The following is a 20,018-nucleotide window of genomic DNA, read 5'->3' as shown; positions in this document are numbered from 1 at the left end:
TCTGTACCACCCAGAGTCATCCCACATACACTCCTGGTCTAAGTAGTACATTTGGGGGAATGCCGACCTTGTATATGTATCCCTTACGGTTCATTCTGCCTGACATGGAAAGTTCCCAGCTATGGGATGAGAGCTTCTTTCCCAAGGCAGGTCCTTCCACTGCTGGATAATGAGAGTTGTTGCAAAGTTCTTATTCTTAGAGCCAAAATTTAGGTCTGCCTTTTAGTCATGACCCTGTTCTACCCTAGAAAACACTGGAAGTCTGATCTCTTTTCCACATGAATGTCTTATAGGATAAAAAGACATATCAGGGCTGGGGGAAACCAGGGAATAGAAAATGATCTGAAAGTGGCTTTAAATAGGACACCTCAAATTCCTTCTTTTTATCTTTAAAGAACCGATTGGCCAAGATTAAAACTCTCCATACTACTTAGTGGTGGAGAGTAATGGGAAAGCAGGCATTTATTTATAAGGCCGTTAGTAGGTCTACATTTGGCAACTATCTGCAAGGTTATCTGGCAATATCTAGAAAAATTCTAATATACATGTACCTTTTCACTGTAAGAATTTATTCTAGAGGGGTCCCTGGGTGGCTCAGTGGGTTAAGGCCTCTACCTTCGGCTCAGGTCATGATCCCAGGGTCCTGGGATCGAGCCCCGCATCAGGCTCTCTGCTCAGCAGGGAGTCTGCTTCTTCTTCTCTCTCTCTCTCCTGCCTCTCTGCCTACTTGTGATCTCTGTCTGTCAAATAAATAAACAAAATCTTTAAAAAAAAAAAAAAAAAGAATTTATTCTAGAGATAAAGTGCACAAAGACTAACATGGAAGAATCATCCTGGTGGCATTCATTGTAAAATAAAGCTAAAAAGGTCAGGAAGATCATTAAAAGCCAAACAAATCCCAGCGCTTAGATGCACTAGATTCCGCAGCGTGACAAGGACCCATCTCCTAAGTGCTACTGTGACAAAGTTCCTAAGGGCAACTTCTGCAAAATACAGATAAAAACACAGATGTATGGATACGGATATGGAGTCCATGTGTTGTTTAAAAGGTGATTCTCCGGAAGAACGGCACCTGCCGGGACGTTTTGGGAATCTGTGCTCGTGCTGTCTTCACGATGATGGGGGGCGGGTGAGACACTTGGCCTTCACTGAACAGGAGCCACGGCCAGTAGATGTCCTGCAACAGGAGGACAGTCCCCGCATCCCGGGGGACTGTTTCCCACACAACTGTTTTGTCCTGTGAGTTGTTCGGGTAGGTGAAACCCATGATTTATCTGAGCCTAGACCCTGACTACACCTGACACAGGAAAACATGTTTTGACCGATTCAATACATTCTGAATTTTCTAGGTATGGACCTAGCACGTGTATGGAAGGAAGACTGTGGTTTTGGTTCGTTAAGGGCATTTTATCAAACATTTTATCAGAACGAGTCACCTAGAGCCAGTGTGTACGCGGTGCTCGAGTCATCGACACGGAACACCGGACTCCGTGTACACGCACCTCAGAGACTCAGCATCTGAGTTATTTTACCTTTCAGTGTGGTTGTGCCCCAGCATCTCCATATTGAAGTGCATCGTATTTTATGATTATGACTTTCCTTTCCTAAACTTCTTTACCTTACAGTTAGGGAATATCGATTTTAAACAATCCCGAGCGTACGGAGGCTTACTACTGGGCACAGCAGATTCCCTCCAGGCCACTGTCTGGCGTCCGAGATGCTCCGCTGCTGGCCCAGCCTGAGGCCCCACCACAGCCGACTTTGCTTGCCCCGAGGGCTTGTGCCGCTGAGACCCAACTGGCCGCTTGCTCGGAAATGCTGCCCCTCCGAGCCCCGTGTCCGCTGGCTACCGCCACCAGGCAGCCAGCAGAGGAGATGCATCCTCGCATCTCTGGGTTTTGCCATCAATTCCAGACTTGGGTGAAAAGCCACACACCCTAGACCCTAAGAACTGTGTCCTGGGTGGCCACGAATGACCTGAGCAGTCTGGCACTGTACAGGATTTCAAGCTTTGGGGGGCCCAACAGGAGCTCATAACAGGAAGGAGCCAAGTGGGAAAAGAATGTTCTTTGTCCTTCTGTGTACTTCCCCCAAGACATGGTTTCTGCATACTCCGTGTGCCCTTAGACACTCCCTGTGACTGAGAACACGCCCGCCAGGGGACGACGGGCTGTGTTCTTTGAGCCGGTTACAGGGCAAGCCGTGGCCCAGGAGTCATGTGTCACCTGCTCTGCTGGCCGCCTTCCCCACCTCTTCTCCCTTTTCCCCTTCACTTCTTGGGGACCTGGAACTGGACATTCCACAACCAGCGTGAGCACCTAATCGTACCTTACACGAAGATCCACTCAAAATGGATCACAGACCTAAATATAGGAGATAAAACTATAAGGTGTAAAGATAACCCACAGAATGGGAGAAAAATGTCTATACGTCATATATCTGAGAAGAGCCTTGAATCCAGAATATGTAAAGACCTCTGACATTTGAACAACAAAAAGACAAATAATCCAACTAAAAATGGTCAAAGGAATTGCGTGGACAGTTCTCCAAAGAAGATACGTAAACGGACCAACAGGCACATGAAGAGATGCTCAGCATTAGTAGTTATCTGGAAAATGTAAATCGAAACCACAGTGAGATCCCTCCTCCCACTTCATGTCATTTGTCAGAAAGACAAATAATTACAAGTACTAGAAAGGATGCTGGGAATTTGGAACCCTAACACGTTCATGGCCGGTGGAAGGTCAGATGGTACCGCTAGCTGCTTTGGAAAACCATGAAAACAAAAAGGTTAAACGTGGAGTTATGGTACAGTTGAGCAGTTCTACTCGGCACCTACCCAAGATAATGCAAAATGTATGTCCTTGCAAAACACTTGTTCACAGAGTCCATAGCTGCCTTATTTGTAATCCCCGAAAAGTGCAAGCGGCCCAGATGTCTGCGAGTTGGTGATCAGCAAAACGTGGCTGATTCACACCTTGAACGATTCAGCTCTGAAACAGGACGGGGCCTGCCACAGGCTACAACACGGAGGAACCTTGAAAACCTCACGCTAAGAGAAAGAAACCAGACACACAAGGCCATAATTTGTAGGAGTCAGGGCACATGACATGTCCGGGAGAGGCAAATCTGGAGATACATAAAGTAGATCAGTGTCTGCCGGGGGCTGGGAGGAGGGAGACTAGGGAATGACGGCCAGTAGATACGGCATGTCTGTTTGGGGGATGAAAATGTTCTGGAAATAGCTGTGATGGCCACACGACTTTGTGAGTGTACCAAACCCACCAAGTTATCCACTCTACAGGGTGAGTTTCATGATGTGTGAGTTACATTTCAAACATATACGCTGTGGGCTTTTTTTTTTTTTTTTTTTTTAAGATTTTATTTATTTGACAGAGATCACAAGTTGGCAGGGAGGCAGGCAGAGAGAGAGGAGGAAGCAGGCTCCCTGCTGGGCACAGAGCCCGATGTGGGGCTCGATCCCAGGACCCTGAGATCATGACCTGAGCCGAAGGTAGAGGCTTAACCGACGGAGCCACCCAGGTGCCCCCCACCGAGATTCTTAAAAGCCCTTCTGCTTTTAAGAAGGGTCTGCTTTGAAATTACTAGCTATAAATATTTCTAAGGTCTTAATCAAGGATTATATAAGCACACCTTAAATTCGATCTTTTTCCTTTGAGAGACTTTCGCTATCAAAGATGCTGGACGTGGAAAACCATTTTATTTTCAGATCCGTAATGCCCTCATCCCTCAGGATTTCCTCTGAAGCCGCTGGAAAGCCGCACAGTTCCTTCTCTGGCTCATCTCTCTTTTCCTGCATCATACCACATTCAGCTGAATGAACAAAGGGTCCACTGACACTTTTTTTTTTTTTAACATTCTGTCTAGAAATAACCAGAAGAATCCAGGAGTTCATTAGATGCAACATATTTTCCAGCTCCAGCAGACAACAGTGTTGCCAAACGTACCATCTCTGCACAATGCAGCTCAGCCGGAGGGACCCAGTGGCTCCTCCTTTCCCTCCTTCTGAACTTCTCATCTTAAGGAGTGAGAGCTTTCAGCATCATTCCCAGCCCTGGGAAATAATGCCCCAGCACAGCTGCCGTCGAAGCCCCGTCTCTGCCCTCTTTTGCGTTTCCCTTGGAAGGTCCCTGTGATGCTCGCCCTGTGTAAAGGCAGAGCAACTGCCTGGCAGGCGGGGCTCCTCGTGGGAAGCAGAGCCCCCAAGTTCGCACAGCTGCCCTCCAGGCCAGCCCGCTCTGCTGGGAGCTCAGCTTGCACGAAGTGCAATCTGCCCGAAGCTCCCCGGCTAAAAAATTTTGCACGGTCAAAAGCTGACCTACGTCTCTGGACCTGTTAGGTCTCTCCTTTGTGCTTATCTTCACGTTTATTTGAAGTCTCTTGAACCACTTTTTACTTGGGAATTCAGGCCCTGAGGTAGGCAATGTGGAGATCATGCCGGGAAGGCAACTCAAAGTTTAGGAACCGATTTCTCCGATCAGTTGACAAGACCAACAGAGTTTTCCAAGTCAAAACAACCAGTTCGCTTTGGGGATGTAACTTGAGCTCAACAAAATCTCCAAAACACGGATGGAGTTACTGTGTTTTCTTGGCGAGGATCTATCTGGTCTCCCTTGTCTCTCTCCACAGCCTTCACCCCCCACCCTTCGCCACCCAGTCATCTCCTCAGGCTCACAGGCCTCACACAGCCAACAGAGCTGTAGCGAGTGCGCAGCGCTTTGGAAACTGCATTTGATGACTCTTTCGGGGGCAAAATTGGTTAGGGATCAGCAGTTTCATACAGTTCAACCTAACAGAGAATACGCAAGTTTCATCAAGTAGATTGGATCTACTACTAATCATCTGGGACTATGACTTTGATAGGACAATGGTATTTTAAAAGGAAATAAGGCAGGGTGATTTTATGAAGTATCAGAGAACACTCTAGTAGCCGTGTTACACAGCATGCACCAATTGCAAGTATGCGGTTTGGTGAGTTTTGATAAATGCATATGTAGTCAAATTTAAAAAATTAAAAAATGCAGCACAATAATAAAAGTACTCAATATTTAAAAAAGAAAAAAATGTGTGTAGGCAGTGTAGCCACCATCCCATGCATGATATAGAACATCTACATCACCACCAAGTTTCCTGGTGCCAGTTTCCAGTCACCCCAACCTCTGGCCCCAGGAAACTATTTGGACCCTGTATTTCTCTTTTCTAGAATTTCACGTATCTGACATTTTCTTCTCAGTGTATTGTGAGTCATCCATGCGGCTGATGATTTGAGTTTGTCTTATTGTACTGGTAAGTGGTATTTCATTATATACACATTTTATGATTTGTTTATCCGTTCCCTTATTGACGTGCCTTTGGGCTGTTTGGCCAACCCATGCCCGGTTTGCCCAAGTGATGATGTACTGTGTGTTGGCTAACTGAACTTAATAAGAATTAAAAAGAAACAATGATTAAGCCAGGGAGGAGAAGCCAACATGGTGGGGGAGGAGAAACGCTCAAGTCCGTCTGGGGCCTCCGATATAGCCGGGGAGTTCTCCAATCATCCGAACACCTGAGGAATCAATGGGAGACCTGAGAAAAGAAATGCTGCGATGCTCCCAGGAGAAAAGGAACTACCTTTAGGAGGGTAGGAGGTGTGGGGACTGGAATCCGATGTGACAAAGCCGAGGATACGGTGGAGGGGAGGCAACCTGCGCAAGGAGGCCACGCGAAGTATTACAAGCAGCGGAGCACAAAGTCGGACCTTCTGGAAGCCTGCTGCAGGGGGATGTCCCGGGCTTAAAGGTGCTCGGATGACGAAGGGGGACGGAAGCCCAGGTGGGCGGCGTTGTCTGAGGACGAGAAGAGTGGGGGTGCCTGAGTGTGGCCGTTTCCACGCACAGGAGCAGGGAGGCCGGCTGAGAAGAGTGAATCGAGGCGCCGGCATTCTGCTCTGTGCGGAATGAGGGGCTCCACAGTCCGGCGCCCGCTGTCCTGGCAGGCGCCCAGCAGGAGGCAGAAGCGCAGCGGGACCGTCACCCCCTTCCTCAGAGGAGGAACAGCACAGGTGCGCGCCAGAGGAGTCCACAAACCCTGCGGTTTTGAAACTCGGTGGCAAAACTGTTACAGGCTGGGTGGACACAGAGTCCTGACAAACTGGAGAGACAAGAGTGATTGCTTTTCTGTCAGGGCTCACTGAAGAGAGGGGAGCATGAACTTTTGGTCCTGGGGTTAAATGGGGGGGGGGGGGGCTGCCATATTCATCCCGCCCATCAGTGCGGAAAGTCTTCGGGGAGCAAAACAGCGCCACCTAGTGGAAACGGGAGCCTGTTACACTGATCCCCGCTTCCCTACACACTGGCCTTGGGTGCATTTGCAATTGGGCAAGTCCACCAACAGCCCCTCCTTCAGAAAACCAGCCAGGACAGCTGGCTCTCAGCAAGTTTATTGATCATAGAGGGCTGCAAAGCTTCGGCTCCTGGGGAAAACACTAGATAGCATTCTTTGTGCTTTTATTCTTTAGTCTTTCAGTATTATTTTTTCAGTACTTTTTTTCAATTCATTTTTATCACTTTTTAATTTTAAATTTTATGTTGTATACAGATATTTTTATTTTTGTCCCCCTTCATTGTATTACTTTTATGTTATTTTTATTTTATTATATATAAATTATTGTTATTATATAACTATATACTATAGTATTAATACTTTTTATTAATTTATTAAATATATACTATACATATGTTTCTCTTCCTTTATTAATTTAAGATCTAGTTTCTTTTCACAAGCAGATCAAAATACACTCAGGGTGTAGTTTTTGTTTTGTTTCTTCTGTTTTATTTCATTTTTTTCTGCTGTCATTGTTGTTATTTGTGCCTTTTCTTTTTTTTCTTTTCTGGATGTGATGACAAGACACAGAAACTCACCCCAAAAGAAAGAACAGAAGGTAGGACTCACTGCCAGGGATTTAATCAACATGGATATAAGTTAGATGTCAGAACTAGAATTTAAAACAATGATTATGAAGATACTAGCTGGGCTTAAAAAAGCAGAGGAGACACTAGACAACCCTTTATTATAGAAATAAAAGAACTAAAATCTAGTCAGACCTGAATTAAAAATGCTATTATTGACATGCAATCCCAAGTAAAGGTTATAATAAAATGAGGATGAATGAAGCAGAAGAGCAAAGCAGTGATATAGAAGATAAAATGATGGAAAATAAGGAACTTAAAGAGAGAAAGAAAACTATTAGATCATTAAGGGAGACTGAAAGAACACAGCAATTTCAGAAAGCGATATAATATCCATATAGTAGGGGTCCCAAAAGACAAAGAGCAGAAGAAAGGGGCAGAAGGTTTACTTGAACAAATTATAACTCAGAACTTCCCTAATTTGAGGAAGGAAACAGGTATTCAAGTCAGGAGGCACAGAGAACCCCTTCTTAAAATCAATCAAGATAGGTAAACATCTTGACATATAATAGAGAATCTTGCAAATTTCAAATATAAAAACAAAATCCTGAAAACAGCTTGGGAAAAGAGGTCCTTAACCTACAAGGGCAGGCACATAAGGCTGGCAGCAGACCTGTCCACAGAGACCTGGCAGGCTGGAAAGGACTGGCACGATATATTAAGTGTGCTCAATGGTAAACCAAGAATACTTTATCCAGGAAGGCTGTCATTCAGAACAGAAGGAGAGTGAAGAGTTTTTAGGACAAAGAAAATCTAAAGGAATTTGTGAACACTAAACCAGCCCTGCAAGAAATATTAAAATCCTTTGAGTGGAGAGTGAGCCCAAAAGTAACAAAGATAAGAAAGGAACAAGGACAATCTAAAGGAACAGTGACTTTATAGGTAATTCAATGGCACTAAATTTGTACCTATCAATACTTACTCTGAGTGTAAATGGACTAAATGCTGCAAACAAAAGGCACAGTGTATCAGACTGGATAAAATAACAAAACCCATCAATATGCTGCTGGACTCATTTTAGACTTACATCTACAGATTAAAAGTGAGGGGGTGGAGAACAAGTTACCATGCTAATGGACATCAAAAGAAAGCTGGAACAGCCATCCTTATATGTGACAAACTAGATTTTAAACCAAAGACTATAATAAGAGATAAAAGACAAAAATGCAATCTACACATTCAATGCAATACCTATCAAAATAACACCAACATTTTTCACAGAGCTGGAACAAAAAATTATAAAATTTGTACAGAACCAGAAGAGACCCTGAATAGGCAAAGTACGGTTGAAAAAGAAAACTAAAGTTGGAAGCATCGCAGTTCTGAACTTTGAGCTCTATTACAAAGCTGTAATCATCAAGACAGTATGGTACTGGCACAAAAACAGAAACACAGATCGGTGGAACAGATAAGAAAACCCAGAAACTGATCTCAACTCTATGGTCAACTAATCTTCAACAAAGCAGGAAAGAATATCCAATGGAAAAAAGACAGTCTCTTCCACAAATGGTGTTGGGAAAATTGGACAGCCACATTCAGAAGAATGAAACTGGATGATTTTCTTACATCATACAGAAAAGTAAACTCAAAATGGATGAAAGTCCTAAATGTTAGACAGGAATCCATCAAAATCCTAGAGAAGAATGCAGGCAGCAACGTGTTTAACCCCAGCTGCAACAACTTCTTGCTAGACACATCTCTAAAGGCAAGCAGAACAAAACCAAAAATGACTATCGGGACTTCATCAGGATAAAAAGCTTTTGCACAGCAAAGGAAACCGTTGACAAAACTAAAAGGCAATCTATAGAATGAGAGAAGATATTTGCAAATGACTTATCAGATAGAGGGCTAGTGTCCAAAATCTATAAAGAACTTACCAAACTCAGCACCCAAAAAACAAACAATCCAATCCAGAAATGGGCAAAAAACATGAACAGACATTTCTCCAAAGAAAACATACAAATGGCCAATAGACACATGAAAACATGCTCAACATCACTCGACATCAGGGAAATACAAATCAAAACCACAGTGAGATACCACCTCACACTGGTCAGAATGGCTTAAATTAAGATGTCAGAAAACAACAAGTCTTGGCGAGGATGCAGAGAAAGTGGAACCTTCTTACACTGTTGGTGGGAATGCAAACTGGTGCAGCCACTGTGGAAAACAATATGGAAGTCCTTCAAAAAGCTAAAAATAGAGCTACCCTATGATCCAGCAGTTGCACTAAATATATATCCAAAGGATACAGACATAGTGATTTAAAGTGGTACACGCACCCCAAAGTTTATAGCAGTAATGTCCACAATAGCCAAAATATGGGAAGAGCCTAGATGTCCATTGACAGATGAATGGATAAAAAAGATGTTATACCTCTACAATGGAGTATTACTCAGCCATCAAAAAGAATGAAATCTTGCCATTTGCAAGGACTTGGATAGAACTAGAGGGTACTATGCTAAGGGAAATAAGTCAGTCAGAGAAAAAAAAATGGCATCATTTCATTCATATGTGGAAGAAACAAAACAGATGAACAAAGCAAAAGGGAAGGAAAAATAAAATGAGATAAAAATCGAAGGGAGGCAAACCATAAGAGACTCTTAACTATAAGAGTTTGTTTAACTGAGGGTTGCTAGAGGGGAGGAGAGGAGGGATGGGGTAACTGGGTGATGGGCATTAAGGAGGACACTTGATGTAATGAGCACCGGGGGTTAGTTATACGCAACTAATGAATTACTAAATTCTACCCCTGAAACTAATAATACAGGGTATGTTTTCTTTTTTTGTTTGTTTTTGTTTTTTGTTTTAGATCTTATTTATTTGACAGAGAGAGATTGCAAGTAGGCAGAGAGGCAGGCCAGGGGCGGGGGAGGAAGCAGGCTCCCTGCTGAGCAGAGAGGCCGATGTGGGGCTCAATCCCAGGACCTTGGGATCATGACCTGAGCTGAAGGCAGAGGCTCAACCCACTGAGCCACCCAGGTGCCCCAATACAGGGTATGTTAACTAAATTGAATTTAAATAACAAATTTAAAAATTAAATAACAAAATTTTTAAAAAATTAAGCTGGTGTGAGTATTTAGTAATGATTTGCCTTGGGTAAACAGGGGATGGATGAGTGTCAAGTTGAATTTTATAAGAAAGTCAAATATTTTCAAAATGATTATAGCATTTTCCTTTCCCACCAGCAATACATGAGATTTCCAAATGCTCCATAGTCACCAAGACATGGTATCATCAGTTTTAAAATTGGATCCATTCTAGTGGGTATTTAGTGACATCTCATTATGGTTTTAATTTGCCTTCCCCTGATGGCTGATGATACTGCACATCACTTCATGTGTTTATTGCCATTCCTATATCTTCTTTTGTGAAATGTTTTTTCTACTCCTTGCCTATTTAAAAAAAACGAAAACAAAAACTTAGATAATGTAAAACAGTAAAGGTTCTTTATATATTTTAAATAAAATGCTCATCATCACTATTTTCCGTCCTCAAAAAAAGGAAACAGGGACTCTGCTGGTCGGTGTCCAAACTAATTTCTCAGACAGGCAATTTGGAAATATTACCATCAATCTTAAGAGCCACAGATTCCACTCCTAAAAAGTTATACTAAGGAATAATTGGTGATGTATTAGAAGATTCATTAGAGTTTTATTTATAATAGGGAAAAAGTGAGCCTGTATGTCCAATAAAGGGGACTGGTTAAACAAATTGTGGTTCCCTGGTATTATGCAGTAATTAAAATGATACATGATATAAAATTCATGGTTCATTTTTAAGTGAAAAGCAAGCTATAAATTAATACACATATGTGTATGAGCACACATACACACATATGGATGACCCCCATTTAAAAAATATTTTAAAAATAATTATATATATTTTTTTATTTTTATTTTTTTTTTAATTTAATTTTATTTTTTTTTTTTATTTTTTTTTTTTAAAGATTTTATTTATTTATTTGAGAGAGAAACAGTGAGAGAGAGCATGAGCGAGGAGAAGGTCAGAGAGCGAAGCAGACTCCCCATGGAGCTGGGAGCCCGATGCGGGACTCGATCCCGGGACCCCGGGATCATGACCTGAGCCGAAGGCAGTCCTCCAACCAACTGAGCCATCCAGGCGTCCCTATATATATTTTTTTAAAATAGCAACAGTGGTGGGGTGCCTGGGTGGCTCAGGTCATGATCTCAGGGTCCTGGGGTCCAGCCAGAGTTGGCTCCCTGCTTAGCAGGGGGTCAGCTTCTCCCTCTGACACTCCCCCACCAGCTCATGCTTGCTCTCTCTCTCTCTCTCTCTCTCAAATAAAGGAATAAAATCTTTAAAAAATATATTAACAGTGGTTACATAAGACAGTGAGGCAATGTTGGAATTTGTTTTTTACTCTGTTTTGTATTTTCTGCATTTCCCTGATTTTGTACCATGGGAAAAGGTCTTATTTTCTGGTAATCTCTACTTAGTCATTCTCACTATATCTTATTTTCACAATTTCTTCCCTTTCTTTGTTTTTAATCCCAAATAAACATTGATAGCTCCAAGAGCAGTGGCTCTGGAGCAGGGGTAAGGGAAGATGGCTACCTGTGTGAATTTTTTTACCAATATTTTCTAAACCAGGAATCGTCCAATTAAGTATGCTGTTGGGTCACATAAGAAAAGCCACTGGCAATATCTCACTTGAAATTCAGTAATTTCAATAAGCCTAAAAACAAAGACATTTACCAAGAAGAAAAGAAATACCATTTTCAATTTATTGGAAATTATTAAATAACAAAGAGTAAAATTTTAAACACATATATAAAAATATTAACTTTAAAAATTAAAATATGGTGAAACTATAAAATAAGTATACAATTAAAGAAGGCATTAACTGAGCATCCTCAAAACTATATAAATATTGGATATTTATGAAATTCTTTAGAGATGCAATATCTATTCTCTGAATAAAGTTTAAAATATTTTTATAATTTTCAAACTAACGAAGTAGCAATAGCTCTGTCCAATTTATAAGTGTCCAAAGAGAAAGATCCTGTGCTATTTCTTGCTTGTCTTTTCCAATACCCACTCAATCACCTAGAAGGAGAAAAAATAAGATAATTGTTTACTTCTACTGAAAACACAAGGGACAGAAAAAGATACAGTTAAAACTTTTAAAGTGTGGTAGAAAATTTTAAACAAAGTCACATGTCAAAATCTCAAAACACAATTTATCTTAAAAAACACATTTTATTTTCTAACTGAAGAAAATAAAACTGAAGCTGGATTCCTACTGTAGAGTACGATAACCACCCTCACCCAACACAATGAAGATTCTGCTCTGTTTTCTCACCTTTTTTTCCAGTTGTTTCCCAAGGGTCACCAGAAAGAAATTAAATCAAACTTTGAAAACAACTATGGATATTGGATTAATTTTTCCAGCACTTTGGATTATTTAACAGTTTTTCTTTCTTAACATCACCTTTAGAAACCCTTTTGTTGGGGCGCCTGGGTGGCTCAGTGGGTTAAAGCCTCTGCCTTTGGCTCAGGTCATGATTTCAGGGTCCTGGGATCAAGCCCCGCATCGGGCTCTCTGCTCAGCATGGAGCCTGCTTCCACCTCTCTCTCTCTGCCTGCCTCTCTGCCTACTTGTGATTTCTGTCTGTCAAAATCTTAAAAAAAAAAGAAACCCTTTTGTTAACTAAGCTGTCTGTTAAGAACTCCTAAATGCTCTGTTCGCATTAGCCTATTATTAAGTATGTAAAAGAGAGTTCTCACACAGCATATGTGACTGCATCGTAGCTGTCCTGAAATAAAACAGCAATTTAATTGAATGGAGTTTCTTAGGGATCAGTTATTTACCTGCAAAGCATTGTTGTTTGCTGCTTTCTTCATTTCTTCAAATAGACCCCTTGAAGTCTTAAGATCCTAAAAATAACAAAATAAAGTATTTCACAAGTTGTACGTTAAATTACAGAGAATAAGTCATTATTAAATAAACTTGAGATTATCCTAAATCATTCTACAAGTATCAGTGTGACTCAGGAAATACTACAAAAAAATTGAAGTATTATTATAATTTAGCTTTATTCCCAAATATCAAGATTCTCTAACAACAAAACACACATATATAAGTTTCTGTCATTCCTTCTTTTTTTTTTTTTAATTAATTTATTTATTTGAGAGAGAGAGAGAGCACAAGTTGGGGTGGGCGGAGCATGGGTGGCAGAGGCAGAGGGAGAGGAGATCTCAGGACCCCAGGATCTCCATCACCTGAAACAAAGGCAGATGCTGAGCCAACTGAGCCACCCAGGTGCCCCCACATTTCTGTGATTCTAACCTCCTATTCCCAGAAGCACTAACCAAATCGAAGCCCCATCCTTGATTATAAATGTCCACAAATGCTTTGGTACTCGGGAAATGAATATACAGCATTTATACCTACTTTTCAGATAAAATATCTTTTCTCTCTTCTTTTTGGTTATTTTACTCCACAACAAAGAGGGAGTCACATAGGAAAGGAAACTGAAACCTCTGACTTTTAGAAAATATGATTGTATCAAATTAGATTACAAAGTAAATTAAAAAAATCTAATTGTATTTAAAAAAAGCAGTCCTCTGGCTCTCCCTTCTAAGTTAGGCTTCCCAGAGGGGAGAAAGCCGCTTTCAGTTTTTTCAGCTGTTTCCCTTATGTACACCTGCATGTTTCTAAATAATACGCTTATGCTGCTGCTTTTGGATTTCGCAATTTTAGATGATGATCGTGGTTAGCAGTTACAAAGGTAGTGGATTCCGGTCTCTGAATCCGGCCACCTCGCTCTCCTTCTCAGTAACTGTTACACCAGTTTCGATCACTAAACAGTCCATGTCTGCATGATTAAACCTAGGTACATACAGCTCAGTCCTGAGCTAAGTGATGGTATTCTAATTATCTTATGTTTAATCTAATGATCTAATGATTCGATTAATTCTAATGATCTAATGTTTGTTTAATCTCTATTTAAATAATATTTGCTTCGTTTGACATATATGTAATTCTGGGTCCCCCTGCCAAATGCTACAATCGCCTGATTAAATGTACAAATAGCAAAGTTGTTTCAAATGCTCAAATACACTGGCTAACCTCTTGGTTCAGTTTTTCAAAAAATCTGATTTTTCATTATTATTCTGATTTTTCCCTCTGGTGATCCTTCTCCCACAGTCTGCTCTGATCTGGTCTGACTGCTCCCTGGGTTAGTTCTTTCTGGACTCCATCCCTGTTCTGCAGAACTTCGTTCTCTTGCCCATGCTTCTGAGGGTGTACGAATGACTGCTTTTTTTAGACCTTCCCCATCTGAACTATCTCGGAATCCTCATACCTGACTGAATTTGTGACCAGGTATAACAAAGTAGGTCACTCCGTTTCCCTCAGACTGGAAGGTACTTTTCTACTGTCTTCTAGCATACGACATTACTCAATGTGGAGAAATCCATGGCCATTCTGAGTCTCAGTTCTTCATATGCAAAATTCCCTTCTGCGAAGCTTTTAAGAAGTGTTCTCTCTATTGCAAGAGGTATGGAATCCCACAATGAGGCAGCTTGTTGTAGAACTGCCATTCACTGGGCTGGACAAGCTGTGTGCCACCATGGCTCCTGTGTTCTTCAGTTCTGGAAAACTTGGTTAGATTTTTGATAGTTGGCTCTCCTTTATTCTCTATTTTTAAAACTTCTATTAGTAGCATAGTGGATCTTCTGGATTAGTCCTGCCATTTTCTGATCCTATGTTTCATGTTTTTGTCATATGATTCTAATTTCTGGTAACTTTCTTAATCTCAACTATTCAGCCTCTCTGTTGGATTGATTTTATTGTATTTTTAATTTCGAAGAGCCTCCATCTTCTACAGAGATTCTGGAAACAGCATCCTGTTCTAGCTTTATGGATCCAATTACATTACATTTTCTCTTTCTGAGAAAATTATAGTTTTTTAAAGTCTTTTATAGCATTCTGCCCCTTAAGAGTTCCCTTCATTCCTTTATGTTCTGATATCTCTTTTTTTGAAAAAGTCTCAAAAGTCTGCTAATCCTTGGCAGTCCAATCATACACAAAAATGAGACCTGAATCTTAGTGGAAGCTCTGTCTGGCGGCTTCACGAGGCAGGGTGCTAAGGCGGCCGTCGGCTTCTCCCTTGGGACCTTTACTTCCTTCTTCTCCAGAGGCTCTTTCCGGCAGCGTCACAGAGGTGGGGGAAGAGACGAACGTGCAGCGTACCTCGTAGTGACCTCCGTGGGAGGGCTTGTGGAGGAAGCTGAGGGCTCACTTTGTAAGTTTTATTCAATTCCCCTATCTTCCACCTGACACACCCCTGCTCTCCAGGATACCCGGTATCTTCAAATCCTAAGCACCTCAGAGACGGTCCCTTGAAGAGGTTCGGGTCTCACTGGCGCTCCACGGCACAGGCACTTAGGTTCTAACTTCCTTAACTCTGAGATACCACACTTGTGTGTGCTTTGTCTTGTCCAATCCACAAGGGACTAAACATTTTTTTCTCTCTTCTTTTCTTTGTTTTTGCACTTTAATACCATCTTTCTTGAGAGATTTTAAAAAGAAGGTGAATTGAATGCATGTGGTCAATCTGCAGTTTTAAGAACCCACACAAAACTGCGATTTGAGTCAAAAACTCTTCACTGGACATAACCTAACATCATCTAAGTTGTACAGAAGCGTCATCTGAATCGCTGATCTGTCCAGTGTGTTACAACTAGGCGATAATGGACTCAAAATTAGAAATGAGGTATTCTGATACCCATTCCAGTTGCCTTTTTACTATACATTAAAACTACTAATTAAACATGTTTTGAGGGGCACCTGGATGGCTCAGATGGTTGGACATCTGCCTTTGGCTCAGGTCATGATCTCAGGGTCCTGGAACAGACCCTCACGTAGGGCTCCAAGCTCAGTGGGGAGCCTGCTTCTGCCTCTGCCCCTGCTTGTGCTCACACTCTGTCTCAAATGAATAAATTAAAAAAAATCTTAAAAAAAGAAAAAAAACATGTTTTAAACCTTATTATCAACTTAAGTCAAAGACTTGTTAGGGAAATACTGAGGATACATTTTAAATATAGTTTTCTTCATATGAAGACAAAAATGAAACAAGTCTGATATACTTTGGCTCCAATTTTTCTATCTCCACTTAAAAAAATATCTGGGAAAGATTATTAGCTATCAGTATAAAAATAACTCACTAAAAATGACTTTATGTCAACGAGGAACATCAGAACATGACTTCAATTTTACTGTTAGTAGAGAAGACACCATACCTTCAGATAGAACTTGGAGATCTCAAAGAGACGTTGGCTGCATGCAGAGAAACATCCATGGGCCTCAGTAATGCTGTGTTTCTTCAGGGTTTCTGTAACCACCTCTTTCAGTATCTTGGATAGAACATAACATATGACTAATATTTCTTGGAAAAGGTACAAACCTATTATTTCATCTTTAGAGTTCAGTTGTGTGAATTACATCATCATGTAACTATGTGAAAGACAAGTTCACTAGGACAAAACAACTAGGAAAAAAAAAAAAGAAATCTGGAACATTTACATGGTCATACATGTCACCAGATACCTATTAGAAAGAAATGATGGCAGTATCTGAAGAGGAATTCAAATCATGAGTTCTGAATCAAAATCTGGGTGTAAAAGCTACATGTATTAGGGATAAATATGGGGGTGTATTTATTTTTTATTATGGAAAATTTCAAACACTGAGAAGTAGAGAGAACATTTTTTAACAAATCTCTATCTTGGTAGATCAACCAGTTTCAATGAGGATCAATTTGTGGCTAATTTGGTTTCATTTATACCTCTGCCCACTTATCCATTGTCCTTCTTATTCAGGGTTGTTTTAAAGTACATTACACATACCATTTCATTTCACTCATAAAATTTTAGACATATATTTTAAGTGAACCAAATAAAGGAATTTCTTCCCATGTAGAACTAAGAAACAGGAAATAAATCTTTACCCGTGTGTGCTTCTGTGATCTCGATTCCTTCATTTGTCTTGATGTTTTTGGTCCATGCACACTTTTTTGACCTGACCTGGCCTTTGTAGTGACTTTTGGAGTTTCACAGCTTAGAACTGGAACTGATGGACAAGTCACAGGTAATGATGGCTCTGCTCGGGGTTTTCTGGATGTCACCGCACGATGATGATGATGAGTATTGCCACTTGTTTGAGAAAGAAGAGAATCTGAACTTTCAGACTTCACAAGTCTATTGTGGAAAAATACATTAAAAACACAGATTAAGTGAATCAACAATGAGGTCCATTTTTCTGTCCTAAACGTGACAAGTATGTTCACTGAAACATAAACCCAAGAAAAGCAAACAAAATTTCTTGCTACTACTGCTTTAAAGAAGTAATGTGACATCATACTATAAAGTTGCTCTGTTCTTCAAATGAGTGACTAAAACATACAAAGCAAAGAATAACTAGAATTTCAGTCAATAGGAAAAGCAACAAGCAGTGTCACCGTTGCCTTATAACTTCTCACATAAATCAGCTCTGGCATTCTAGGTGGTGAAATGTGAAAATTTAATAATCATCTGTTAAGTACTAATACTTTTCTATGAAGATAATTTTGACAAAAACACCATAGTCTATACTTATTGTACCTATGCAATTACGTGGACAAAATAAGTAAGTATTAAATACAAATAAAACTATAAAATTGGCTCTTTCTAAAATGTTTAAATTTCCTTTCACAAGATAGGGTCCGACATCCTTCAATTCTGCTAAACCACAGGCCACAGTGTACTTTCTTTTCTAGAACACATGTCTTTTTATTAGTCACAAGTCACAAATAAGGAAGTTATTGTTATAAAGTACAGTATTGGAAATGTTAATGGATTTGCTTTTTAGCTTTATCACATTTAAAAAGTACCATGAATTTGTGAAGTCCCCATAAAAATAATTTAGTTATTCCATATTAGAGAAATAGTTCTATTATTATAAGAGAATATAGTAGAATTATTATAATGGAATATAATAGAATATTAAAAAATACTGTCACATTTTCAAATGGTAAAAAAAGATTTAAAAGTATCATTCTAATAATATCTTATACTTTTTGAAGGATTTACATACAGTAAAAATTTAAAGTGCTTTAGATGCTAAAGACCTAACTTTGACCAAGGTTCTAAAGATATATAAATTCAATGGGAATGAGAGTGTTTATGAAAACTTCTGTTCCAGTATATGGACATTTTACTTATTAGATAGCAAAAAAAGGACCAGAAAAAGTTTCATATAATATTATGAAGTGTTTAAAGCTATATTTTACAAAACCAATGTTTCAGGGGCCTGGGCAGGCAGAAAGCAGTGCAAGAAGCCAGGAAGAGAAGAGCTAGCAAGAAAGACCCTCTTCAGGGGTGCCTGGGTGGCTCAGTGGGTTAAGCTGCTGCCTTTGGCTCAGGTCATGATCTCAGGATCCTGGGATCGAGTCCTGCATCGGGCTCTCCGCTCAGCGGGGAGCCTGTTTCTCTCTCTCTCTCTGCTTGCCTCTCTGTCTACTTGTGATCTCTCTGTGTCAAATAAATAAAATATTAAAAAAAAAAAAAAAGAAAGACCCTCTTCAGTAGGGCAGCTCTGCTACTGAATCTATTGGACCAGATCTCTAGTGTTCCAGGGCTTAACAACCTGACGATCCATCATGCAAATGGATTATATATTAGAACAGAAAGCAAGAAATTGTGTTTTTTTCCCAAATCATTTCTTTTAGAACTTACGAGCATAATGATAAGTGCGCAAAAAAACCCCCAAAATTCCTGATATGAAGGAATTAATCTAAGATCTATGCAGAAAGCTACTTAAAAACAGGAAAGACTAATTTGAAAAAAAGGGTGGACACTAGCATACTTTCTGTCATGAGACCTTTTTTTTTAAGTAGACAGAGAGGCAGGCAGAAAGAAAGGGGGAAGCAGGCTCTCTGCTGAGCAGAAAGCCCGACGCAGGGCTCAATCCCAGGACCCTGGGATCATTACCCGAACCGAAGGCAGAGGCTTTAACCCACTGAGCCACCCAGGTGCTCCCGTCATGAGACTATTTTTAATGCATTTAATAGTTCACCTTTTTTGTGGATAAAAGCAATTCTGATCTTTTGATCTCCTTTTCAATCGAGAAACTTCAGCTCGGCGCTCGCTTTGTAACGCTTCTCCATCAGGGACACTTCCAGGCTCTGACAAGACGGCAGGGGATGGAAGAGGGCTCAACATAGTGGATACCGGAAAACTCTCTCTGGTGCAGGTGGTTTGGGTTTCATAACGGATAAGACGAGACTGAAGTTCAGAAAATCCCCCATCTCTTTCTAAAGCTTTTCGGTCATCCAAGCAGTATCTAAACAAGAGAAAGACCATTAAAATCACAGGCTCCACGAAAGCAATAGCCTTTTCCCTGCCAATGAGGAAACAGCAAAATACCTACTTGAAAACCTCTTAACTTCCTAGTAATTGTTGGAGGGCTTAATGAGTGGCCGACTTTCCTACAAGTTCAGTTTTTTCCTAGCCTGCTAGATGATATGGCAAAAGATTTAAAAATCTGAAGTATAATCTGATTCCTCTTTGACTATTTCTGGGCAACAGATTAAGTTAATGCTCTGGCTTATTTTCAGAATAATAGAGTTGCTGTTTTAATACTCTTTAAATCTCTGCCAACCTCTGATTCCTCAGCACAGCTAATATGTAACAACGTGAAATGCTGACTTCTGTTAGAAAGGGCAAGTTTATTTTCAACAAAAAGATGAAAAGGGTATAAAGGTATTCTAACTGGCTCAAAAAAGACAGCTCAGAACATCTGGAATTTTTCTTTGAAACTCCCTTCCCCTCTTACTGCTTGATTGACAGATTTTTCTTCAAACACTTTGGCTGTCCCTGTACATCTGGTTTCTAGCGAAATCCGATTCAAGGAATCAAGGAGATGTTAGCTCAGTAAATGCTTTTGGACTAAAAGAAATCCCGTGTTGTTAAGTACAACACAGAGGCACAGCAGGAACATCACCTATGAGATGCGTGACCTTGGACAACTCTTCACTTTCT

General features: G+C 40.5%; 1 protein-coding gene across 4 annotated transcripts in view; it reads right to left on the bottom strand.

The window, feature by feature from the left end:
• Positions 1-11,773: 11,773 nt before the first annotated feature.
• MTBP (MDM2 binding protein) overlaps positions 11,774-20,018 on the bottom strand; it is a 75,873-nt gene continuing 67,628 nt past the window's right edge. For all 4 annotated transcript variants that reach the window (XM_032316324.1, XM_032316325.1, XM_032316326.1 and 1 more), the window contains 5 exons: positions 19,054-19,320; positions 16,949-17,198; positions 16,242-16,355; positions 12,807-12,872; positions 11,774-12,041 (listed from right to left, as the gene is read on the bottom strand). In XM_032316324.1, coding sequence (XP_032172215.1) covers positions 12,003-12,041; positions 12,807-12,872; positions 16,242-16,355; positions 16,949-17,198; positions 19,054-19,320 — 736 coding nt within the window. In that variant the 3' untranslated portion in view covers positions 11,774-12,002. The remainder of the gene's footprint in view (positions 12,042-12,806; positions 12,873-16,241; positions 16,356-16,948; positions 17,199-19,053; positions 19,321-20,018) is intronic.

This window comes from Mustela erminea, chromosome 16, assembly GCF_009829155.1.
Source record: "Mustela erminea isolate mMusErm1 chromosome 16, mMusErm1.Pri, whole genome shotgun sequence".
NCBI lineage: Eukaryota > Metazoa > Chordata > Mammalia > Carnivora > Mustelidae > Mustela > Mustela erminea.
This window is presented reverse-complemented; position numbering and strand designations above follow the sequence as displayed.